The sequence below is a fragment of the Piliocolobus tephrosceles genome, chromosome 7, assembly GCF_002776525.5.
Source record: "Piliocolobus tephrosceles isolate RC106 chromosome 7, ASM277652v3, whole genome shotgun sequence".
In the NCBI taxonomy this organism is placed as follows: Eukaryota; Metazoa; Chordata; class Mammalia; order Primates; family Cercopithecidae; genus Piliocolobus; species Piliocolobus tephrosceles.
The window spans coordinates 115,713,159-115,740,899 of NC_045440.1; the positions used below are offsets into that span (position 1 = coordinate 115,713,159).

At 30.9% G+C, this 27,741-nt stretch overlaps 1 protein-coding gene across 1 annotated transcript in view; it reads right to left on the bottom strand.

The window, feature by feature from the left end:
• CSMD3 (CUB and Sushi multiple domains 3) overlaps positions 1 to 27,741 on the bottom strand; it is a 1,271,497-nt gene that overhangs the window by 55,802 nt on the left and 1,187,954 nt on the right. The window contains exons 50-58 of the mRNA XM_026454566.1: positions 26,446 to 26,631; positions 25,188 to 25,382; positions 22,267 to 22,440; positions 16,294 to 16,467; positions 12,996 to 13,169; positions 12,004 to 12,189; positions 9,845 to 10,018; positions 7,522 to 7,704; positions 1,401 to 1,577 (exon numbers count right to left, since the gene is read on the bottom strand). Of these exons, the coding sequence (XP_026310351.1) occupies positions 1,401 to 1,577; positions 7,522 to 7,704; positions 9,845 to 10,018; positions 12,004 to 12,189; positions 12,996 to 13,169; positions 16,294 to 16,467; positions 22,267 to 22,440; positions 25,188 to 25,382; positions 26,446 to 26,631 (1,623 nt within the window). The remainder of the gene's footprint in view (positions 1 to 1,400; positions 1,578 to 7,521; positions 7,705 to 9,844; positions 10,019 to 12,003; positions 12,190 to 12,995; positions 13,170 to 16,293; positions 16,468 to 22,266; positions 22,441 to 25,187; positions 25,383 to 26,445; positions 26,632 to 27,741) is intronic.

Here is a 27,741-nt window from a genome sequence, read left to right on the forward strand (position 1 = left end):
TTCCTATCAATAACTGGAAAATATTTTGCTATTATAGGTTTAGTGAATACATTCTATTCAGTGCTTATTTCAACAGCTTCCCAAGCATAGTTTGTTTTCACTTTTGAAGAGATATAATATACATGGGTATCTCAACAGCCCTTGTGTGACATTGCACACAAACTTTGCATGCAAGATATTAACTACAACTGATTTTCTCCAGGAATGCATATATGCCATTACTTTGAGGGCAACAGATTCATTTGACCCCTTCATCCAGAAAATGCAAACCAAAAGGAGCCCAGAAAAAAAGGAAGATCATCTCACCACACACCATACAAGGCCCTGCCTTCTCAGTTAATTTTCTGGTAATTATTTGGTCAGCAAAAGCATATATACTCTGTCCAAATTGCAATACAAAAGGTCCTCCCACTAGTATCCCCAAGTTTCCTTTGCTATAGAGGCTTCAGTAACATCCTCTCATGATACTTAGAATCCGTGAACACACAGTCTAAACAATTTTTCTTTTGAGACAGGATCTCACTCTGTCACCCAGGCTGGAGTGCAGTGGCACTTTCAGAGTTCACTGCATCCTTGACTTTCTGGGCTCAGGTGATCCTCTCATCTCAGCCTCCTGAGTATCAGGGACTCCAGGCATGCACCACCACACCTGACTAATTTTTGTATTTTTTTTTGTAGAGACAGGGTTTTTGCCATGTTTCCCAGGCTGATCTCAAACTCCTGGGCTCAAGAGATCCACTCATCTCAGCCTCCAAAAGTGCTAGTTCTTCTTAATAAAAATAAACAACCATAATTTCCAATGGTTGTGTATTATTGTTGGTTAAATACTACTTATTCTACAAATAAGCATTAATGTGTATAATTTTAAGACTTTTAAACACATTTTTCAAAAATTTCTTCTAGTGAATAATTTTATTATAATGGATAATCTCTGAAGTGCCATCTATTTTTAACATATCAAGAGAACAAGTCAGCTATTGAGACTCCCTATAACAGTACAAGAACCCATAAAGAATCAGTATGCCCTTTGAAAACCAATTTTGCTATTAATATGTGTTATATCGACAAAATAAAATTGCATCCATTCTATTTTTAATTTTAATTGCAGCTATAATTCATCATTGTTCTCAAAATTCTGTTAAATTATATTTATTAGTGCTGACTTCCTCTGACCTCTCTTTCCACAGCCAGTTAATGTAGTACCTTGATAAGCCAATTTATCCTAAAGTCATTAGTGTACACTCTAGCCACAATAACTACTATAATCCTTTAATCTGAAAGGCAGTCCAAATGTTTAAAACCTTACATGGTTTATTAATTACAAAACATACAAAAATACTTATATACTCATAAATACTTTCAAATAACTAATGATTTTTAAATATTGAGAATATACTTACTTGTACAGTTAGGCAAAGTTCCAGACCATGTTCCATTGGCTGTGCACTGTCTAACTGAAGGTCCAGAAAGGATGTATCCCTCCATGCAGGAATAAATGACTGAACTAGAAAATGTTGTGCCATCAATTCGGAAGACTTTTCCATTGGCTGTGGTTCCTGGGTTACCACACTGCACAGCTATAAAACAAAGCATTTAAGAGTATATATAAAAACAATGCAATTAGAAATTCTTCCCAAAAAAGTTAATGACTAAACTATTACCTCAAATTATTCAAAGAAACAACAAAAATCTCTAAAATAAGCAGTAAAGTATCTAGGTAGTTGAAATTCAAGATGAATGTGTGTTAATTTTATTAGCTTAATTACTGGGATGTAAATTATAACATTTTCTCAAGACTTTTTTAGTGGCTTCAGTAAAACTCTACGGAGTAAAATAATTATTCAAGGAGTACTGTATTGACTTCAGGTATCACAAAATCTTTTAGAGAAGGATTATAAGAATCTCTGCCTAAAGAGCAACTCATGTAAAATTGCAAGACATGTAACAATGAGTGATGAGATGCAACAGAGATTTATTACATTGATATTTCAGAAAAGACAGATACACAATTTTAATATTATAAGCATCCATGTATATTTTTGTTTATATAAGTACATAACTGTTTTGAATTAAAACGTATACATTTTATTTCTAGACCAGAGTACCAAAACCAAACTGAGTAAAAACAAAGTAATGAAATTCTAGTAATCATTTTCATTAAGTTTCAATATATTATAAATAAAAGGTACAAACACAAATGTCTTTTTATGATTAACTTTTTATATATATGTTTACCTATTTGTCAATAATGATATGTTAATTTTTAAACTATCTGTCTTAAAAGCAACAATATATAAATGTAACGTTTAATTTTATTGTAATATCAGAAAGCATTTTAGTACCTTACAGAAGTGAAGCTTTTATGAATATGAAATATGATTATAATTTCAGAAAATGCCATCTGCATTCCTTGCTGCATCTTAAATATTTGTATTTGCCTATCATTTGTATAACTGTTATGTGTGTGTGTGTGTGTGTGTGCACGCGCGTGTGTGTGTATGCATGTGTAGGCAAGAACCTTACTCATTTTACATATATACATAAAAATCAAACTCTAGATAATATTTTAAGCAGAACCTATGATAATAGCAGACATTTTTACTTTCTTCTAAATGCATTAGTGCCTGCCTAAAATAAAATTTTGGTCATGTTTACCTGTTATATATCATGATCCGTACGTAGCTTGACACAATGCAAGAAGGATTTGAGATAATGTCATCTTTGTTTTAAAATGTCATGTAATTTTTATTTTGAAATAGAGACCTAGGCAGGGTCAAATTTCCACACAATAAAAATCAAGAATTTCTTTAATCAGGGTGGTTTCAAGATATGGCTAAATCATACTGTTGTTTCTGTTCTCTTGACTTTAATTCCTCCACACCTAATACATAAATTTCATCTATCCAGATTTTTTTTTTTTGAGACCGAGTCTCGCTCTGTCGCCCAGGCTGGAGTGCAGTGGTGCGATCTCGGCTCACTGCAACCTGCGCCTCCCAGGTTCACGCCATTCTCCTGCCTCAGCCTCTCGAGTAGCTGGGACTACAGGCGCCCACCACGCCCGACTTTTTTTGTATTTTTAGTAGAGACGGGGTTTCACCGTGTTAGCCAGGATGGTCTCGATCTCCTGACCTCGTGATCCGCCCGCCTCAGCCTCCCAAAGTGCTGGGATTACAGGCGTGATCCACCGCCCCCTGGCCAGACATTTTATTTGAACTAAGCACAAGTAAAATTAACTTAAAATGAAACAAGGTAAGCGTGTCATCTATGATGAGTGAATGCTTAAAGCCCGGTGGATACAATGAAAAGAAACAGCAACTACTTTGCCTCTGCAATATTGACATTTAGGAGAAAAAGGATTTATTGTTGCCTGTGAATAAACCTGCATTTACATTTAGTACTAGTCAACCAAACCATCTCTTCTCACAAGAGTCATTTCCCAGCAGTCAACAGACATAAACTAATACAAAAGAGAGTTACCATTTTTTTTAGATTCGTTAAGCACTTAATATGTCACAGCCACAACTTTTCCAAAATTATGTACTTGTCACAAAAATGCTCTAAGTTAGTGTTAACATCACCACCATTTCTTAATAGTAAACTGAGGCACAGAAAGATTAACTTGCCCAATCTCACAAAGTTAGTTAATAGCAGATTGTTCATCTAGTACAAGTTCCTAGGAATGATGCTGATAGCACATAATAAAAGCATTGAATCATATTCAGGCTAGGAAATAAGCTGAAACATAATACATGTTTATTAATCGAATATTTTTTGTGATGCATCTTTATAGGAAGTATATATGTTTGCTTTTCTTTTGTTGTTAGAACTGTTATTTTAAAACTCAAGGTACCATTTGTTTTCTTGTATCAAAGTAATAAGTAGCCATTTCTAAAATGATAAAAAAAAAAAAAGTATAAGGAAGAAAGTAAAGATTGCTTAAAAGTCCACCACCAAAAAATGGAAACTGATATCTATATATGCATATATGTATATATGATTATGTTTTAATATGGATGTAATTATTTCAATATTCTAGGCTTTGTGTTAGGTATAGAATATACAACAGTGAAAAATTAATTTCACTACCCTTTTTAAATTCTATTTTTCTTACTTAAAATTACAATTAAAGTATCTTTCCAACATACAGTTTATTTACCTAACCAATTTAATTTGGTTTGGTTTTATTTTTCTATGATTTTTGGATATAATATACTTGAACTTATATATACAGCTCTGTATATTAGTTCTATTTTTAAGATAAATATCTACAATAATTTCTGGATCATTTTTGAGTAGCGTAACTGTCATTAATAACAGTGTATTGTACATTTCAAAATAGCTAGAAGTGAGGACCTGAAATATTATCAACATATAGAAATAATAAATGCTTGTGGTGATGGATATCATAAATATTCTGATTTGATCATTACACATTTATGCATGTAACAAAATATCACACGTGCCCCATTAATATGTAAAAATATGTATCAATAAAAAACCCTAAAACATTAACAATTTAAATTGTTTGAAATATATTGCCATAGAACCACTCAAGATATTATGACAATATACACTTGCATTGATAGCATAAGACTTTGCTTGTGTTCACACCTTCTCTGTAACATCATTTGCCATCATTTAAAAGAATCTCAGTTTGTCAAAAATGTTACTTTCTTCAAATTTGCATTTCTCTATTAATTAAATTAAGTCACTTAAATACATCCCTTAATATTTTTATTTTTACATGTGCTTTATCCTTCACATTCTGAAAAACTTTCAAATTTTATTATAAAGTATTAAAGTAATATAACAACAGTAGAAAACATTTGGAATAAAAAGTAAAAATACCAATAATTTCACAACTCTGTCCTAGTATTGTTTTTGTGTATTTCCTTTCATACTTTCTCTTCATCATCATTTCTCATGGTTCTAATAGAGTACATAATTTTAAATCTTATTTCTAAGTTTTACATAATATACATTTTCTCATATTGCTTCATGGCCTATATTGTAATATATTATTCACTATGCACTATTAGATTATGTAAACATAAAATTGCTTAAGCAATACTTTTCATAGTATAAGATTGTTCCAAATTATTGCTACTCATAAATAGAAATAAAAATTACATTTTCATAATTTTGTGTTCTCTTTAATATTTCTACTTTTGTTAGAAAACATTCCACAAAAGTCGAGTAATAAACTGAAGCTATAGATATATCCCATGAATATTTATCATTCTATTCATTATCATTTTGAGAGCAATTTTTGTCAAATTGCTCTCCAAATACAACAATATAAATCATTTTGAAATTTTTTAAAGTTCTAGTTTTGCTGCTCCTATGCTTGCACACAAGAACTTTATATTACCATATTTAAAATAGGTAAAAAATGATACTTTAATATTTAATCATATTTTTTATTAGTAGTTCTGTTGAATTTTTTCTATAGGTTACAGTTTTTTTTTTTTTGATTTCTGCTTTCTGTTCATATTCTTTGTCCATTCATCTACTAAAGTCTGTTTTTGTAAGTGATTTGTATGAACTTCATTTGTGAGAAAAATATTAATTCTATCATACTTGCTACAACTCATAGTTCTCCTTTTATCCATAACATGCATGCTAACAAAGCAGTATCAGCACCAGTCTGCATTTCATCTATAAAATATTTTGTAGGTCAGCTGAACAAAGGACTGACTTAGATGTCACCCACACAATGTTGCATATATAATGATGCCCACAGCATCATTAAAAAGACTTTGACTTTGGAAAATAAGTTTGAGAAATAAACAGTTTAGTCTGCCTTACTGTATTTTACTCAGCACGGTTTTCCAACTCGTTTCCCTATATCAACTAAGTTGCAACTCTTTCTTAAGATTATTAAAACTGACCCAGTTAAAAAAAGATAACTGTATTTTCTAGAATAATAATTAACATAATTAAATAAACATAATTAAAAATATTTCTATAGCATAGTCAATCAAAAAACCCTCAGGAAAGTTTGACTGGGAATTGTCTTCTGTTTGCAAAACCAATATGTTTGGTACAACATCAAGTAAGTTTAAAAATATTTTGCAAGTTTAGTTTTTCCAACAAAATAATCACAAAAAGAACAGTTAAAAGTCAGTAAGATAATTTTCCAGCAACATTTTATTTACTAGTCAATTTTGTAAAATATTTTTCTTTTTCCTTTTTATCTTTGTTTCTTTTTTCTTTTTCTTTTTCTTTTTTTTGAAACAGAGTCTCGTTCTGTCACCTAGGCTAGAGTGCAGCGGCATAATCATTGTTCACTGCGGCCTCTGACTCCTGGACTCAGTGATCCTCCTGCCTTAGCAACTGGAGTAGCTAGGACTACAGGCATATGCTACCACACCGGGTTAATTTTTTAAATTTTTGTAGAGATGTGGTCTCAGGACTGGTCCCACCCAGGCTGGTTCAAACTCTTGGCCTTAAGTGATCCTCCTGCCCCAGTGTCCCAAATTGTTGAGATTATAGGCTTGAGCCACAACTGGCTCTCCTGTAAAGATTTAATTATGTTAACTCTGAGTCAGAACAATTAAAACGTTACTCAAACACCCTAAATGTTGTGAATTCTAGTAACTAACAATTGTACTCTACAGTTAAAAATCTTAATCATATTTCTGTATGTTTCTGTAGTTTTACATTTCTACATACTGGAAGCTAAGACAGACATTGAGGTTATGTTAGGGTAAGAACAACTTATTCTTTTCTCTTGTCTCTACAACATAGGTACACTAGTCTCCCCTTATCCACTATTCTTTCCAAAGTTTCACTTAGCCATGGTCAATCATGGTCTAAAAATATATGGAAAATTCCAGAAATAATCAATCTATACATTTTAAGTTCTGAGTAGCATGATGAAATATCATATCGTCCCACATGGAAAGTGAATCATTCCTTGTCCAAGGTACCCACTCTGTATATGATATCCACTTGTCAGTCATCTAATATCTGCCTTGGTTATCAGATCAAAAGATCACAAGAAGAAGGGTGAGCACAGTCCAACAAGATATTTTGAGTGAGAGACCATATTCACGTAACTCTTATTCTAGTATATTGCTATAATTGTTCTATTTTAGTATTATAGTTGTTAATCTCCTACTGTGCCTAATTTATAAATAAAACTTTATTACAGGTATGTGTGAAAAATCATAGAAATACAGGATTCGGTAGTATCTGTGGTTTCAGGCACCCACTAAAAGTCTTGGAATGTATTCTCCATGGATGAGGGACTACTGTAAAAAGGAAAGAATAAATCTTTTTAACAAATATATATATTATTTTTTAAATCTACACATTTGCTATGTTTTGAACAACGTTTGCATATATATGACCAATGAGGGTTTTCTTTGGTCAGTATAACGGGAATACAACAGTTTTATTTCATAGTTGCAGGCAGAAAAAACTAGTAAGAGTAATTTTCCTAGTTGTACTCATTTGGATTTAGATACACACTAAAATCCAGTATTTCCAATATATTTAATTTCTGCTTGAGATTACCTTTGCACTCTGGCTGCCTTCCGGTCCAACTGCCATTAGCTAAACATGTTCTTTCTTCTGAGCCATGAAGGATATAACCAGTATCACAAGCGAAACGTACAGTCCTTTTAGTTCTGAAATCGCTTTCCTGTCTAGAGCCATGGCCGGGAGTGCCTGGATCGCCACATGTCCCAGTAGCATCACCTGCAATGCAGTACGGTTCAAGATAACCAATTCTCATAAACATTTATTAAGTTTATCAGTTAGGCCAAGGGCCTGGGAGGCATTTGTTTTTGTGCATGCTGGGTTTCAGCATACGTGGAGTCAAATTGTAATTCATATTTCTTATCTGACTCCAGTCATTAAAAAAAAGTGTAAGTGAAAAAGAAAATAGTTGCAGAGTACAGTATTTTTTTTTAACAGTGAATTTGGAGATGTTAAATAGGTTAAGGATATTTCATAAGTTTTTCCAAAACCCAATTAATGACCAAGCTAATGGAAAATGTATAACTGACAGTATGATGAACTCAAATGACAACAGACTTTTAAAACTAAAATCTAAAAAAAAAAAAAAAAAAAACTGAATTCAACAATTTGCATGTTTCCTTTTCTGAATTTCCTGATTACTGATGATCTTTTTGTTGTTTTTGTTAAAGTAGAACTGTGGTGTGCTAGGACATGTAAATATTACAATACAGTTCTGATAGTCTAGGATTTCTCTCTTATTTTCTCTACCAATGACCAATGATCAAAGCTGAATGAATGCATATTCCTCATATGTGAAAACATGAAAATAAAATATAAATGACCAAAATTTAGAAACTCTGACTTAAGTTTCTGATAAGAATTTTGCTCATGACTAGGCATTCATCTTTTGATTTTAGTGTTAAAGATTTACTCAGTCTTTACCTAGTCGTTTTATCATTTCTTAAATAATCCTAATCAAAATTGCCATAGTGTCAATATACACTGAGAGAGAGAGTGAGAGAGGAAAAGAGTGAGAGAGGGAGAGAGAAAAAAAAAGATAGAGAGAGAAGGGTTGAAATATAAGCATTAAAATTGTTCTTTCCATTTTTCTTTTTTATTTGCCTTGTGTGTTTGGAATCCTTCATTATATTTTCTTATTTTCATGTGATGTAAAATTAGTAACCAAACAAAATTTTAAGATTAGTATTTCACTTTTAAATATCTGGTACAATTTTATTTCTCAGTTTAGTAACAGTTTCCTAATACATGGTGGGGTGGGGGCGGGGGCTAAGTCTGTTCACATGTATAAGCAGTTATCTGAAAGTTAATTTACTATGAGTCACTCCAAGATAAGACTTTAATTCTCATAAAATCAATTTTATAGTTACATTTAAAATGATAGTTTTTCCAAATCTGTAGATTACATTTAAAGTCCCAGGCAGTCACTTCATAGGGATTAATCACTAGTTAAAAGATTTGAGGTTAATTTACCATTTCACTGCTTTTAACTCTAAAGTGAAAATAATGTAAAACAACTCCTAATAAGTCACCGGAATGATATCTACAGAGATAAAATAGAGTAAACACAATGGACAATATGTAAATATAAATAAGAGGCAGAAAAATAAGCACAATAACTGGTTGATGAGTAAAAATAAGTAGTATCAACTAGGGAGCCATCATAGACCCAAAATGTAAATGCTTTCTTTGAAAAAAAAGTGGTAACTTAAATGTTTATCTCAGAAAAGATTTATCAAATACTCTGTGAACAAATTCTTAATTAAAATATCTTTAATATTTATGCAAAGATAACTCTATTGAGGTTATAAGGATTCAAAAGATACACATCACTTATTAATATTAAGATAGATAAATATCTTTAATAAAATGAATTAGATTAGTTCAATTTAAAACATTTTGGACTTTATTTTAAAATTATACCATTAAAGTAATCAATTGCTTAGAAAGTTAAACAGAACTGAACTCTGACAGAAAATCACTGATACAATATTGCCTTCTGGGGAAAATTACATGTGGTATCTGCTAAAATGGAATAGATACTTTAGCTTGAATAGTTTCACTATTTTAACAAACAAAAATGCTTCATACAGTGTAGCATCCTAAAACCATAAATTCGTTAAATTAGCAACACAGTTCAAAACACATACTTGTAATTTATCATCTACAACATCAGTACCCTGCATTTATGTAGGCTTACACATATTCCAGTAATGTATAAGCAGTGTTTCAGCTTTTCTTATGAGATTTTTCAGAGAGAAATATATTTAAGTCTTTAGATTGTTTTCTGTATATGTTACTACTACTACTAACAATAATGTAATTTCCAATACACATTGTCCAATTTTCCAAGTGGTACCTGAACAATGAGGTTGTGATCCACTCCAATGGCCATTCAATTGGCAGGTTCTTGATGACTGGCCTAGAAGGGAACGCTTTCCTGTGCAGGAATAGTGAACAGTAGACCCAAAAGTATACTTCTCGCCAGACAGGACTGCATTAGGAGGAATGCCAGGGTGTCCACAGTCAATCACTACAATACATAATTATTGAATATAAAATTTTTTTATATCTCCTATCGAACAACCTATACCAGCATGTTTATACAATAAATCAGAAATAAATGTTCTGCTCAAACATCTAAAGCCTCCAGAAATCAAACATCTATGTTGAAGGTGGCTTTTTAAAAATAAAGTGGAGTTTGCAGCTATAGGAGCCATTCTGTTAACTTACTCTTTTGTGGATGAGTTTAACAGTAACTTTTTAAGCTAAGTAATAATTGAGTTATTATGATAAATCTGTACATGTAAGAGTGATGAGTGTGTGTTCACATATGTATGTGTATGAGTTCTAACTGTATCTGTGCCTGATAAAACATGTACAAGTCAAGGAGAAGATTAATATGGATTCACTAAGTAAGGACATAGGACACCATGTGGATTCAAAGTGAAGCCATACAGAAACTACATGAAAAAACTTTGAGGATTAAAGAGATTCAGTGAAGATTGATCTGTGATTCACGATTTAATATATAGTCTAGAATCATTACGAATCAGTAATGAATAAATTATGCTGTACAAAGACAATACTCAGGGCTTATAAACTAAAACACTGCTAAGCATAGCAGAATTAAAAGTCAATACATGAGAGAGTATTATTTATGAGTGATAGGTAGTTTCAGAATTTAACGTATGTCCCCTGTTAGTTGTACTCAGAAAAATACTGAGTGTCACATATCTCTAGAATATCAAACAGCACGTGAGGACATAAAAACTTAATAAAACCTTTCAGTATATAATACTGTTCCAGGGAGAGCTACAGGAAATGATAAAGCAAAAAGCATATGAGAGCTCAGAACACCTGAAGAACTTCAGGTTTACACGTCCTATGAAAATATTTTTAACTTTAATGTGGTAGCTACATAAGAATAAGTAAGTAAATTATTCAAATAATTAGACCAGTCAACACAAATAAGTCAAATGAATTTTAATCAGCAGGCCAAATTACTGAACTATATGCATAGAATCTGAAATTTTATAGACACAGCAGAAGGTGTTGTTTCTTCTTTAGTACATGAATGTTGTCACAAAATGTTCATAGAAGTCCACCCCATGAACATAAAAAATCCTCTAAATGAAACATAATCCTAAAATAATTTTATAATTTAGCAATTTACTAAAACCAAAAATTACTCGCCAAAAATGAACAGTTTCTTCACACGCTATTCATTTAGTCTATGAAATTGTTCTTCTCTTCCCTGTCAAGTCCAAGACTCACCAACCATTTGAGATCTAGTTCAATTTGAGACCTATCAATTGACTGAATTGCTAGAATTTATGTTCACTCCTCTATGCCTTCACAGAAGTTTGATTTATATCTGCTAAATTATTTTTCTCACTACGTGTGTTACTTGTAAGCATTTTGGCTGTAATTAATTTTATGTACATTCTACAACTCCTATTATAACATATAACAAAATGCACTTATTAGATATTCACTGACTAGAAAGATGATGCATATTAAAAATTATTGCATTAACAAGTATATATGTCTCTATATGACAAACATTTAAGATCAATAAGTTTTAAGTAACACCTCTGTGTAAATCTTCACGTATTCTGAATCCATGATGGATGTTTAAGACTAATTTTGGCTTAAATGAAATATTAAATGTTAGTACAGAATAAAAGTATAGTTGCCTCTTATAGGTGATAATATTGTAAAGTAGGAAATATGACTACTTTTCATATTTTATCTGCTCCAAAGTGCAAAATCAAAGAATGACAGATAAATATTTATCACATTAATTTTAAGAAAATTACGTTTGCACACTGAATTTGCAAAATATAGAAAAGTATAATTTTAAAACAGGAAAACAATAAAATCAATATGCTTCTCTATGATATATATATATATATATATATATATATATATATATATGTAGTTTTATAAAGACAATAAACATCCATATGGTTTCCATGACATGTTCTCAAGAAACAATTCACATTATCTACTTACTGATACATTCTGGTAAAGGTTTGTCCCATTGTCCATTTGGTTGACATATCAAAACTGAAGATCCAAATAAAAAATATCCAGGATTGCAGTCATAGAATACCACAGTGCCATAAGTAAAATTTCCATGTTCTATTTTACTTTCTCTCTTAGAATTGGCTGGAATTCCAGGATCAGAACAGTTGACCACTAAACAAATGACAAATTTTGAAACATATGTTTGCAACAATATACATATACCTATATAGATTTATATTAGAAATTTACATACTTAGTTTCAAAAGTAAATTTATTCAAACAACCAGATTCCAATAATAAAATTAATCCCATGGATTATCTAGAAAATGGACTGAAATTTATGTAGTAGGAAATACAGAAGAAAGAAAAAAATTTGGCAACTAGGAAAATAGCAACTTTGTAAGTATTGTGCTGACTATGAATTTAAAAAATGATATCTTTTAAGCTAAAGTTGAACTGTAAGAAAACAACATGCAGGAAAATGATAATTTGGTTGTATTTTCTCAGAAAATATGAAATACACTTATTTGCAAACTGGAAAAACATCAAAGAATTCTCCTTAATCTGTTTCTATAGATTAAAAAATGAATAAAGCCTCAATACAGGAGTAATGACAATCCAGGCCCATATATAGTTTTCAGAAAAATAAAAAGAAAATAAATGCCATAATTAGTAAATTTCACTAATTATGAAGCAAATTGCAAGTAAAAATAATCTCAATTACGTTTTATATGCCGTCACAAAATAGATACAAATAAGAAAGTTAGAAATTAACTCTGCTACTTTTAACTTTTAAAAATATGTTACAAATTTAGAAAAAGGAAAGCATTGTTAATGAGATGACATCAGTATTAAAGCTTTTTGTTTTATTAGATAAAAACTTTTTGCTATTCTGCTTAAGCTGTTTTAAGTGTATCACTGATGTTTATGTGAACATTATTACCATGTCCCAAATGGGAATATACTTAGACATTTACCTTTGCACACAGGTGGAGGATGGCTCCACTGTCTGTTGGCCTGGCACTGTGCCTTTGTTGGCCCTTGCATAAGATACCCAATATTGCATGAGAATGATACCACATCGTTAAAGTTGAACCCATTTCCACTTGTTCTTCCATAAATTGGACTACCAGGGTGACCACAGCTAACAGCTAATATGAGGTGGCAGGAGGACAGGGAAGGAAACACAGAAAAAAAAATAGTTATCAGTTATTGCATTATTGATTATACTTAATCCTTTCAAACAAAGTAGAAAGAAGACTACTTTTATCTGGAAATATATGGAAAGTACATTTACTAACGTAAATGAACAAAGTAGAATGTCAAAATAGTCTAAGAGCATTATTATATTAGTAAATAGATAATTATTTAAAATTGTGATAATTTTATGCAAGTGGTACATAGGTATTTTAAGTTTCATGGTACCTATTTCATCCTTTCTCTCTACTTTCTTAGGGAGGCAAAGAGCAGAGTATTGAAATGCAAAGAAATCTGGGGAATAATTAAAGTCCATGTCCATAACCAATAGCAAAAAAGAACAAAACTGGTCAGGTGTGGTGAGTCATGCCTATAATCCCAGTGCTTTGGGAGGCTGGGGTGGGAGGATTGCTTGAGGAGAAGAGTTAAGGCTGTGGTGAGCATGATCATAGCTATGCACATATATCATAGTGAGCTATGATCATGCCACTGCACTCCAGACTGGATGACAGAATGAGATCTTGTGCTTAAAAAAACAAAGTTAAAAAATAGAAAAGAGCAAAACTAAACCAGTTTCCCTTGTCTAGTTAATAATTGAGGATATTTAAAGGCAGTTTTTTGCATTTAATTTTGAAATAGTTCTTTTAACATTATACAACCAATTTTTATGAATGGTATATTGATAAAGCAAATGTGTGCTTGCAAAGTAAATTAATGTGACTACGTAATGTAGAAAATAGAAAATGATACACAAAGGCTGCATTAGGATTTTCATTAATATTTTGACACATATGCTCAAAATATTCTCTAAAACAATCAATCTTACTGGTTTCTTCCCTTCATCATTGATATTTGATAATATAATTTTTCTTGGAAATAATATTCTTAATTAGATAAATTATTTAGGTTCTTTTAATGCTGTGTCCCACTATAAATTTTACATAGTGCTGGCTTTCCCCAAACAGTTTCTATGAACTGTTTTATTGCATTATCTCACTCTATTAATCAGAGCAACTTCAGTAATAGTGCTTCCTAATTGGGCATAGGAAACGACCACAGTCACTTTTAGTACTTAGGAAATGACCCAAGAGAGATTATTTTTCAGCTGTATTGTTAATGTCAACCTACTCATTAGGAAATTTAACTGCATCTTATCGTTGTTTAAAATTACCAATAAAGAAACCAGTTTTACCCTAAGGGCCAATTCTCATTTATAGCCTCAATTATTCAACAAGAAAAACAGTGGTATTAACTGACTATGCTTGAATGTAAATGAATAAGAACATATCTAGAGCAGACACAAGCAGGATATTGCTGTCTTTAAATCATCAGACAATCAATCTGTGTGTGGGGCTGTATGGATGTGTCTTAGGTAAGTGACTTTCATTGTTAGCTAGATATTCTATTATCCTATTATCATAACCATGAAACTAGAATTTCTATACATTTCTGTAGATTGGATCAAAACAGTATAATGACTGAATTTATAAGTATAGGTGCAATTGGTCACAGATAAAGTGAGATTTTCCTGTGAACGCATACTAAAAGTCCCACGTATTGTTTATCTGACACTTCCAAAATCTTTATCCTATGATCCTGTTATAATTACAACATATTTTCAGTACTTATTTACTGATAATAATTTTAATATAAATGTCAGTATCTGGAGATGGAAATTATCAGGAGAAAAATATAAGAAAAATGTAGTTGACTTTAAGATCCAAAGCAGGATCGATTGTGATCTGAAACACTAAATACTTCTGGGGATTCTGAGATGTACTAGAGTTATCATTAGCTCTACTTTTTATTTCAGCTCTACTTTTATTTTCATAATATAGCAGTCATAATAAGTGCACAATGGCCAAATCCACAACGTACATATAGGAAGAGATCCATTAAAACCACAAAGCACAGCAGGTATATTTAAGAAATTATAATAAAAAGATACTATTTCAAAATATACTTTATTCTTCATGTGTGAATTCATATCTAATTACCCTAAAAGATCACATGGATATATGTTGAACTGGTGAGATCTTTTTAAAATAATTCTAAAATTACATATATTCATATGTTTTGTACAAATTTTAAAATAGTGTAAATAGTGCTTTAAAATAAATTTTTATTTATTTTCTTTCTTATCTGCTTTTTTAAAAAATTATTTCAATAGTTTTTGAAGAACAGGTGGTGTTTAGTTGCATGGATAAGTTCTTTAGTGGTGATTTCCGAGATTTTGGTGTACCCATCACCTGAGCAGTGTACACTGTACCCAATGTGTCATTTCTTACCCATCACTCCCGTCCCACTCTTTCTCCCTAGTCCCCAGAGTTCATTATATCATTCACATGCCTTTGCATCCTCATAATTTTTAATTTTTTTTCAGACAGAATATAACTATGTTACATATGTGTAATCTTGATATATTTAAAAATGCAATGCATTTTGAGATTAAAAGATGACATAATGATAAACATCTTCAACCGCACTCTCTCTATATAAGGGAATTAGGACCCAGAGAGATTAAACATTGCATTAGCACACATAATCATCAGAGGACCTGAAATGAGAGCAAAGGTTCTTCATGTCGTGCCTAATGATAATATTTTCCCCACTGTGCTTCATTAGTTTATAATTTTGATGTCATAGCAATAGCATCATAATTATTAGATAATATTTATCCAAAATATTTTCCACTATAAAAAGCTCTGTAGTATCACATCGTAGCAAACCTTGATACTGCTACACAGTGGTCTCTAGAAATTTAAATCCTTAGAATTACAAATGTGTTGAGAATGTATCTTCCATATAAGAATATTAATTTATCAATATCATATATTTATATTAAATATGGGAAGAGTTAAATTTAATTTATTGTCTTCCTGATAAAATATAACTGAAATTCTCTTGAACACTTTCCACTTTAAAGGGTTTTTGCATAGCAGTATCAAATTGGATTGTGGAAATTTACTTTATATTGACATATATAACAACATAATCTATATATTCATCTTGCCTAACCAAAACTAGAATTGTTTCAAAGACCAGAGGTTTCTAATTGCTTTTGCCATGCTTACTTACGCACACAGGATGGAAGCTGACCAGACCAATTGTGATCCTGTTGGCATATCCTCACTGAAGAACCAATCAATCGAAAACCAGGATTACATTGATATACAACTGTGTCTCTATATCCATAATTTTCTCCAATGACTTGACCATTCACAATCAGTTCTGGAGTTCCACAATGACCCGCTGAAATGGGTTATGAAGCAATATTTTTAATACTGTGATTTGTTTTATTTGTATGTTTATATACATGTGTAACATTAGTAAACTTTTAAAGATGACTTCCAAGCAAGTCACAAATAATTCAATTATAACTCTATGACATAAAGGTAACTATCGAATACTTAGCAAAACAACAAATACATGGAAATTAAAAGAAGATACATGTCTAGTGACACTTAGGTCTTGAAGAAATTATAAAATATCTCAATGTGTAAAAATGAAAATACAGGCTGGGCGCCGTGGCTCACGCCTGTAATCCCAGCACTTTGGGAGGCCCAGGCGGGCAGATCACGAGGTCAGGAGATGGAGACCATCCTGGCTAATGCGGTGAAACCTCGTCTCTACTAAAAATGCAAAAAAATTAGCCAGGTGTGGTGGCGGGCGCCTGTAGTCCCAGCTACTCCGGAGGCTGAGGCAGGAGAATGGCGTGAACCCAGGAGGCGGAGCTTTCAGTGAGCCAAGATCGCACCACTGCACTCCAGCCTGGGCGACTGAGCGAGACTCCATTTCAAAATAAATAAATAAATAAAAATAAAAATAAAAAATATATATATACACATATAAATTTGAAGGTACAGATAAAACATTACTTATTAAAGAAACTTATAAGTTTCAGTGATTTTAGTAGAAGGAATAGAGATATATAAGCAATGACGTAAAACATGTTAAGAAGAAGAAGCAAGGAGCAAAATGATGTAAAAATAAAGCCAAAGTAAGTAGACAGAAGTAAATATTTAAGATAATTACAAACAACAGAGAACATTAACTAAGGTAAAATTTCTTTCTCTAAAAATAGCAACAATATTATTAAACTCTCAGCTAACCCTATTAACGCCAAAAAGGAGAGAATAAAATTGTCAGTAACAGGAATGAATGAAGTGATATCACTATAAACCCTCAAGAAATTAAAAGAATAAGGGAATGCTAAAAACAGCTTTATGCCAATACATTTTAACACTTCAGAAAAAAAGAAAAAGTTCTGTGAAAATTATAACTTGCCCTAAAACTAACACAAGATAAAAATAGAAAACTATTAATAGTTTTTATCTATTAAAATACTTGAATTCTTAAACAAAACTCTTCCCACAGATTTTTTTTTTTTTTTTTTCTGGGAAATTCAAGCTTTTCAGGGGGAAAATAATTGTTACGCAAATTCTTTTAGAAAATAGAGAAGAAAAAAAATCACTTTTGAACTTATTTTATAAAGTAACCATTAACCCCAATAGTAAAGCCTGAAAAAAAAAAAAAAATTTAAAGGACCAAAGTCCTTAAATAATTATTAAGGACCAAAGTACTTCATAAACAAAGATACAAATCTCCTTAACAAAATTTTAGAAAATCAGTCTAGTGACATATAAATGATAATACATAATGACTATCTGGGATTTACTCAGAAATGAAATTTGGCTAAATATGAAAAATTAACCACTGTAATTTTGACATAATAAAAGAGAAAAAATTCTATGTAATTATTTCAATCGATGCAGAAAAAGCATATAGGAAAATGCAGTGCCTATTCATGATAAAAAAAAATGGCAACAAATTAGGAATATAGGGAACATTCTCAACCCAATAAAGACATTGTTAAAAAAAAAAAAAAAAAAAAAAAAAGAAACCTCCAGTGCAATACTAAAAAACAGCATAATGTTGGGAAACAAAATAGTGAAACTATTCTATACTCAGGTAATATTTAGGAAACTATATTTTTAAAATATCTTAAACTAGTAAGTGAATTTAGAAAAGTTGTAGAATATTAGATAAATATTTTGAATAATTGTATTTTATATGCTAACAGCAAATAATTGGAGAATGTAATTTAGATAAACAACTTTAGTTGGGCACAGTGGCTTATGCCTGTAATTCCAGCACTTTGGGAGTCTGAAGCAGGAGAATCATTTGAGGTCACAATTTCAAGACCAGCCTGGGCAACATAGCAAGACTCTATCTAAAAAACAAAAAAAAGAAAAATTTTACTTTTTACTTATAATAGTTAAACATTCTGGGGAATAAATTTAGCAATAGCATATTCTATGCTAAAAATACAAAATGTTGCTATAAAAAAAAAAGAAAAAAGTAAAGACCCAAACAAATGTACTATGTTCATGGATCAGAAGACTCAATGTTTTTAGATGCCAATTTTCCCCAAACTGATGTATGGTTCAATCCCGCCAGAATTTCTTTGTAGAGTTTGATAAACTAATTCTAAGATTGATATTGAAACTGAAAAGTGTTATGCTATCCAAAGTGATTTTGAAAGTTATGAACAAATTTAGAGGATTTACATACATCATTTCAATAATTATTATCAAGTTTTTTCAACAAATAGTGCAAGATACAAAGAGCAAGTAAAAAAGCCCCTCAATGCTACTACATAACACACACAAATTAAAAATAATATTGGAGATACAAAAGTTAAAGCTAAAACTATAAAGCTTCTAGTATAAAGAGAAAGTAAAACAAACAGACTTTACCAAACTTGAAAATGTGTGGTTGTCAAAAGATGCTATTAAAAAATGAATAGGCAAGTCGCAGAATAAGATAAAATACTTATAAAACACATAATGATGAAGGCCTTGTAACAAGAATATGTACAGAACTCCTACAATTCATAATAAAAAGGCAAGTTAATATAAGATACTTTACCACTTCACAAAGGAAAATTTACAAATAGCCAATAAGCCTATGAAAAACTGTGCTTAACATTAATATTCACTAAGACAAAAAAAAAATACTAAAATACCATAGGATACCTTTATGCATCCCACAGAATGGATAGAATGAAAAAGTTGCTACATCACATGCTGGAGAGAATGGGAGGCAACTAGAACTCTCCCACATGTATTCTATTCCTGAGTATTCAAGAGAAATGAAAGCATATGTCCACAAAAAGCTTTTACATGAGCATTCATAGCAGCTTTATTCATAATAGAATAAAACTGGACACAGCTCATACATCTATCAAAAACAGAATGGCTGCAGTGTGGCGTATTTGTACAATGGAATCCTATTGAGCAATAAAAGAAACAAATTACAGATATGCACAACAGCATAGATGAAAGAGAATAAAAGAAGCCTTATACAAAAGAGTGCACAATTTGCAATTCAATTTAATTAATGTCTAGAACGGGAAAACTAATATATGGTGAAAATATCAAAATAGTTACTGCCTCAGGTTATGGAGGAGGAGAGTTGCACAGTGACCATGAAGGGGCATAAGAAAACTTTCTGAGGTAATGGCAATATTCTATGTCTTTACAGTGGTTTAGTTACATGCATGTATACATTTGTCAAAACTAATCTAACTGAATTTACAGTCTATGTACTTTACTATATATAAATTTTGCCAGAGTTGAAAAAAAAAACAACTTTGAACAAATATTGAACTCTAGCTAATGGTATGCATGCTTAAATATCTGGCAACAAAGTATACTGATATTTACAAGTTATTTCAAAATGCATCAAAAAATAAATTAATGGATTGATGGAGGCCTAGAAATATGGATAGATATATGATAAGCAAATAAGAAAAAATGCTAATTGTAGAATTAGGTGGTAGGCATATGGGTGTTCACTGTCAATTCCTTTAATTGAAAACTTCATAATAAAATACTAGGGAGGCAGGAATAAATGCACTGTACTTAGAGAAACAATAAGCACATTCTCATGGCCATTCTAAGCTAAAAGTGTCTGGGGTTACACAAACTAGTTGAGAAGAATGGATCCCTAAGCTCAATTTACAATGTACTATTCTAGGATTTGCTTGTCTGGTAACTGTACTTTCCTCTTACCAACATCCTTTTGCATTTCATTGTATATCAACACTATATTCTCTACAATGGATGATCTTGTCGCCTTAGACTAAGAGGCAATATTTTCTTATAAATATTCTTGTTATGCCCTGTCTTTCCAGAGAACAGAATCCAGATTCTAAGTAGGTGAATAAAACCACATAGTATATACAATATTAAATAATATATAATACATAATAACAATTCATGAGAGCATATAGCCATAAAATATAGTATTTTCAAATGTATATGCATATTTTAAATACTTTTAAAATTTAGTTTTATTTTAACTATATTTTAAATATAGTTCATTTTAAATATTTTAATATATCTTTAAATATTTTAAACGTAGTATTTAAATTATATATCATTTAAATATAGTATTTAAAATATATATTTATTTATAAATGTTTAATTATTTAAAGATACATGTAATATATAATTTAAATACTGGAGTATGTATAAATATATATTTATTCATATATAACTATATATAAATTTAAAAATTTATATGTAAACTAAGTTTACTTAAAAATGCATAAGTAAACTAAATAATCTGTAATTAAAATTAGTACAACCAAAATCAGTTTAAAAACTATTAAGATTTTTTAGTTTTTTGAGTTTGTATTTGATTATATAATCACATAGTAATACATAATCATTTAACTCATTAACTATTTTCTGTTTTCTTCAATAGTCATTGCAGAAAATAAGTGGCCTCATCCATCTGCCCAATCTTGACCAGTGGGAGACAACATGACTCTTAGCCTCAATGCTCTGCTCTGTCTAGGTGAGACTTAAAGAGGAAGAGGAAAGACCCTAGTCTGAGAGGAACTCCATCTCATAGCCAGGGCCTGGTCCGTTAACGACCCCAGGGGCTCAGGAGCTCCCTGTGTATATTCAGGAGCTCCCTGTGTATATTCAAGTATGTGTGCTCTTATAAAGAAATTGTTTCTGGGCTTCCAAGTATAACTACTAACAAATGTACCTGAGAAGGGGAAAAAAGACATTTTAACCAAAACTTGCAACTATACCATTTGAAATTTCAAACAATGATTATATTTCTATGAATATTTTCAAGCTTATTAGCCACACAATATGTAAGTATAGACTTTTCTGCCATGTGTCATATTCTTAAACAGTAACATTTTAAAGACAAAAACACTGACAAATTTTGCAGTACTCTATTCATGATAATCAGCAATTTTTAAATTAGTAAACAAAAAGATCTTGCCTTGCTTCCAACAGATAAGTGAATAATTATTAGAAAAATTTTCATTATTACATAATTTAATATTTGCTTGTAGATCTTGAAATAATTTTAGAAAAAATAAAGCATAAATATCATAAATCATACTATTCTTAATATTAGATAAATTGTTGAAATCTTTGAAAAAGGAGATAAAGCATTCAAAAGAGGCAAGGTAAGAAGAATGAACTAGTTCAGTTTCTTTACCTGAAGATTTTTATAAGAAATTCAGGGAACTCTAAGGGGAAAACATCCTAATTGTCTAAAATCAGGTTCAAAAAATAAATTTTTAAAATTTTAATAGAAATTCGTTTTACGCATGTTGAAATCTTATGAAATAAAAAGGGAGAAAGGGGCTTAAATGTAGACATTACATTGTTTATCTTTCAGTCATTACCTTAAGCAAATAGGTGAAGGAAGAATTGACTATGGTTTAGAATGAGTTAATAGCTACAGCGATTAACCCAGCTGAGTAAGCAGGCATACAATTTTCAGCAATTAGTTTTCACCATGAAATCTCCTTTGATTTCACTAGGAATGCTATCTGATTATTCTGTTTAGTAGCTTTTCTATCATGAGCCATTTTTAAAGATAAGTATTTTCTGGTTTTTAACATCCTTACTGAATGAATATAAATTAGTATCTCATACTAGGGAAAAAGAGATGCCTCCTTTCAAGGGTGAGGGGCAGGGGGAAGTTTGGTAAAAACAAATTAAAAATCTGTACCTAGGCATCTGGTTTCAGATCCACTCCAAAGACCTGAGGAAAGGCATTCCCTTACAGCAGAGCCCACAAGCATGAATCCCAAGTCGCAGGTAAAGATAGCTGTTGAGCCATATGAAGTTTGAGTTCCAATCTTATTTCCATTTGGAGGTGTAGGTAGTTCTCCACAGGAAATAACTTTAAAATGATAAATAAATAAAAACCCTTAAAGATATATAGTCAAGCTGCACTTATAACAAAACTATGCTTTGAACATTTTGAGCTTCCTATGATTTGATGTATTTACAAAGGAAATTGGCATTTGTAAAACATGTTTGAATCAGTGTGAAAGTATGGAGAAAAGAGATGACATAATGTAAAATTTATCCTCTTTAAGTTTCCATAGAACCTTCTAAGTAACAGAGATATAAAGGTTTTTTTTTTTTTTTTTTACTTGTTTGTTTTTGTTTTTGCTTTTGTTTTTTGCATTTTTATTTTAGTCAACCTGGCTATAGTGGACGAAAAACATCACAAGTTTAAAGAGATGATGATTCATTAATCCAAAATCTTATCAGGTACCTTTAGGCAAGCCCTTTGACTTACCTGAACCAAAGTTTCTTCATATCTAAACCAACATTAAATTAATAATTACAATATGATTTTTGTCAAGAACTCTGTAGTTTGAGTTTTACATGTAAAGTATTTGATTTTCATGAGATCCATTAGATATAATTCATCTTTTTTTGTAAGTTATAAAAAATTGAAGAAAATAAATTTAACAGGCTTGCCAGGTCATATAGCATCTCTTATGACTTACTCATATTTGAAGACCACAAATTTTTATGTCATTCTAGCATAAAAACAAAACAGATCATGTTCATTGGGCACATATTATATATTTGGTGCTATTATTAGTGTTTTCATTTGTGTAATGCTCAAAAAAACTCTCTAGGCTTTCAGTATTAAGTTTTAGATAGCTGTCAGGTAGAGAATTAGAAAACTTGCAAACTTCCAAGAGTTGCATATTAAATTTAAAATGTACTGATGGTTTTGAGCTTATCCACCCAAAAAATCATTTGAGGTGGATATTAATATTATTGATATGCTAATATTATTATTAATTCTAATATTTATATTATTTTCATTTTAAGGATGATTAAACGGAAGACTGGAGAAAAAATACTATTCTTTTATTTTTCTCAACCAATTGCAATTCCTAAATCCCTTGCCATTCCCTCATTCTTACCTGTAGGCAGTAATCCAATCTTATCATTTAAACCATTCTACATAATAAAGAATCTAACACAATAGAACGAGACAAACATTTGTTGAAAGCTGATTAAATTAGTGTTTCTGTTGTAGATAATAATTACCTAGCTCTTTGAAATATTCCTATCCACGTGCCCTTTAAAAACAAATTATTCTTTTTAAACAATAATTTGGAAAAACAAGGAGTCTGCAGCCAGAGAAAACTTGGAGGACTTATACAAAAATTTAGAAATACAGCCTGTGTGCAGTGGATCATGCCTATAATCTCAGCACTTTGGAAGGCTGAGGAGGGCAGATCACTTAAGGTCAGGAGTTCCAGACCAGCCTGGCCAACATGGTGAAACCCCATCTCTACTGAAAATACAGAAAAAAAATAGCCAGGCGTGGTGGTGGGCATCTGTAATTATGGCTACTGCAGAGGCTGACAGAATTACTTGAACCTGGGAGGCAGAGGTTGCAGTGAGCCAAGATCGCACCACTGCACTTCAGCCTGGGAAACACAGCAAGACTCTTTCTCAAAAAAAAAGAACAAAAAATAGAAATACAGATGATGGCATATTTTTACAATATTAAATATAATTTTGAAATATATTTTAATAATTTAATTCATTAATATGATTATCTTGGAACAAAGGGCAACCAAAAAATTCTATACTGATATAGAGATTCAAAAAATAAATTTCAAATCAGTGAATATTCATAAATAAAATAATATCAGATACTTGTGTACTTATTACACATAACATAGTTGTCTGCTATGTTAAACTTCTTAATCATAATAACCCTACGTAGACTTTTGATCTCTCTATTAGTTTGTTTATAAATCATGGGTCTCTAAACAATATACACAATAGAGTTGTGTTAGACACTAATTAAACGGCTGAATTTTCACCTAGCATATTTCCTGAAACAAAATAGACAATAAATAAAAGTAAGAAAGGAAGTTCAAGGTATTTCACCTGAATATCCTATGTTCTGTTAGCTTATGTATATTAGATACTGGCCATTTATATTATTAAAATGTGTGGAAATAAAATGCCTTAAGTGCTCAATTTGATGCAATAGTATTTATTGAGGATGTGGTTATAGCTGGTATTTCAATTGTGTCATACCATTAAATGTTTGCAGTAACTCTACACGACAGGTGTCATAATCTTCTAGTTTTAAGATTTTCTAGTTTTAGAATTTAGAATCAGAGAAAATAAATATGATATAACATGACAAAAAGTCAAGGGTTTTAGTCAGACTACTTGGTCAAATATCATTTCTCTATCATTTATAGGCTCCGTGACTTTAATAGAATGATTACATCTGGGGCAAAGGTTTTTTTTTTTTTTTTTTTTTTTTTTAACCAAATGAGTATAAAACATGTAAAGGACTAAAAGCAGTATATGTCAAGTAGTAAGTAAACAGTACTTCATTGTTCAAGTAGGTAATAGATCTACAATTCAAACACTAGATTTCTTAATTCAAAGTCTATGCTTTTCTCTTTGTTAGAAAAGTATTTACTAATACATAGAAACATAGTTAGAAAATTTAAAAATGTAATGAGAATAAATGGCCATATTAGTAATGTCATCTAATTATTGATCTAGTGTGTTTGTAAAAGGAACTGATTCAAACAATTTAATAACCAAACATAGCTTATGAGATAAGTTTAGCAAAGTTATACTTACTTTGGCAATATGGTCTTTCATTTCTCCAACTCCAAGTACCATTAGCAAGACATTCGATGGAAGCAGGACCTAGTCCATGATAACCAGGGTCACAGCTGAAAACTACCTTCGTTTTGTATTCATAATGGGAGCCATTCACAATTCGCCATCTTCCATGTTCCAAGGTAAAGGAATTGATGCTTGGACATGTAACAACTATACAAAAACCAAAGGGTATAAGTGCTAACAAATCACTATATCTTAACGTCTATGCCATTCTTTACATCTCCACTGCCTTAATTCGCTTACTATTGCACTATACAAGGTCCTCTAGCATTTGTTCTTTATTTCTTTTGCATGTTGATATTTTCCATTCCCCTAGTTATATGGTATTGCTGGAAGTTCTTGAACACACTCAATGGTTTCACAATTCAGTCTTGTACTTATTATTCTACCTACTTAGAATCCCAATTGTTGGCTTACCTCTACTCCCTTATTTCTTTATAACTTTAGAAAAGACTATATTTTGAGTAAATTTTTTTGATGAGAATAACCTTTTTATGCAAGAGTCATGATATCAAAGCCTTATTAGGTACCTATCTGAGAGTGCAAACAATTGAACAATCTTCATTTTAAATGAAATCACAGCTAAGTGGAAATGTTAGTACTAAATGAGAAAAAAATAATTGAAATATAGAGAAAATTCACTAATTTATTTAAATCAACATTTTCTATTTTTTTTTTGCTACCAAATCTTTACCAGAATTAATGTCTTATCATTATGTAAACTTATTTACCTAGTGAAGTAATAGCGACAGCAATAGGAACTCTTCTAAGTGTAAGTAACCAGAAGAATATCAACAAAAGTTTAAAGTTATGGATAATTTCTGCAACATTATTTATCCTTATAAAACTCAGAGTGCAATATATCAAAGTATCATTTTATTAACACAATCTTTAAAAATTTTTCTCAAGGGATTATGTACTGAAAACACATGTTGACTAAAGGATGACTTTTTAAAAAATAAAACTTTATTGTATAAAATAAAAGTGCCTTTTTGGACATAAGTATTCTGAGGTTTTCAAAAATGATTGAAAAGTCCTTGTACTCTCTTCTAGTACTTCATGGTACAAGATAGCTTACTTAACTTTTATTTCTGTCTTAGACATCACATTTCAGTTTAGGGATTGTTTTTTACAATTCTACAATACATAAAATTTCAGATCATATAAAATACCAAAAGAAGAACAAGTGATGAAATTCCCTTGACACACATACCAACACAGCGAGGGGTCTTGTTATGATTGCTCCATGTTCCATCTGATTGGCATACAGCTGTGGTAAGTTCCTTGGATGACAATCGATATCCATCATTACAAAAATAAGTAACTCGCGTTCCTACCAAGTAGTCTGTTGTTAGTATTCCTCCATTTGTTGGAGCTTTAGGAATCCCACAGGAAATTGCTAGAATAAATACACACATGCAAAATCATATAAACAGAAAAATGTTTAATTTATTAGGTAAGTCTGCTGAACTGTAAAACATGCAAAACTAATTGGGATTTTTTTTTATTCCTCTGAAACAATCTCAGAATATCTCAAAGAAATACTCTCTGAACCATAAATTTTGAATAAGTTATTCCAAACTCTTATTTAGTAATGCTTACAAATTGATGAATCCATACATTGTTAATGCTTTATTTCTTGGTTTCTTACTTAGTTTCTAGTTATCATCTGTATGGTTATCAGCATTCATATGGATTATATGAGAACGCAAGTTAGGTAAAGAGTATCTCTAATGCAAGCCCATGACTGGACCATCATATAGGAAGTTTGATTAATTCAATTTGACAGATAAATATTAAATATTTTAAAGAGAGTGGCATCCAATATGCTCATCATTTTGGCCAGGAATAAAGCAAATAGATTTATTTTACCTGAAAGCTGTCTATTTCTGTCTTAGGAACAGCCAAAATCTATGAGCTGGGACACCATCCACAAAGTATCGTGTATATTGGATATGTTTAATAAATATAAGGCCAGGACTTACTGTCTTAAAAACCTAGTTAGGATCTTCCTGAATTTCACTGATGTGTCTTAGATGTCTTGATTTTTATCTACAATACATTTGATTTAGGTGAAAATTAGTTTTACTATGATGTAATAATAATGTAAAATTTTATATTCGTTTAGTTTGTTGTATATAAGATATTTTATACCTTAAAACTTTAAAAGACTACAGAAAAATCCCCTAAAATTGATTTTTTACCATTTTTGCCCTATAAGTACACAATTGGCATTTACAAAAAAGAAAAACCACATAATCTTTCAAATAATATATACATATCTTTCAAAGTATATATTCGGTAGCAATACCTCAATTAAAGTCAGATTTTTCTTTCTTTCTTTCTCTTTTCTTTTTTTTTTTTTTTTTTTTTTTTTTTTTGGAGACGGAGGTCTCAATCTGTCACTCGGCTGGAGTGCAAAACTTATACCTCAGCACCCTAGTAGCTGGGACTACAGGTGCATGCCACCATACCTGGCCAATTGTTTGTTTGAGACATGGTCCTACTC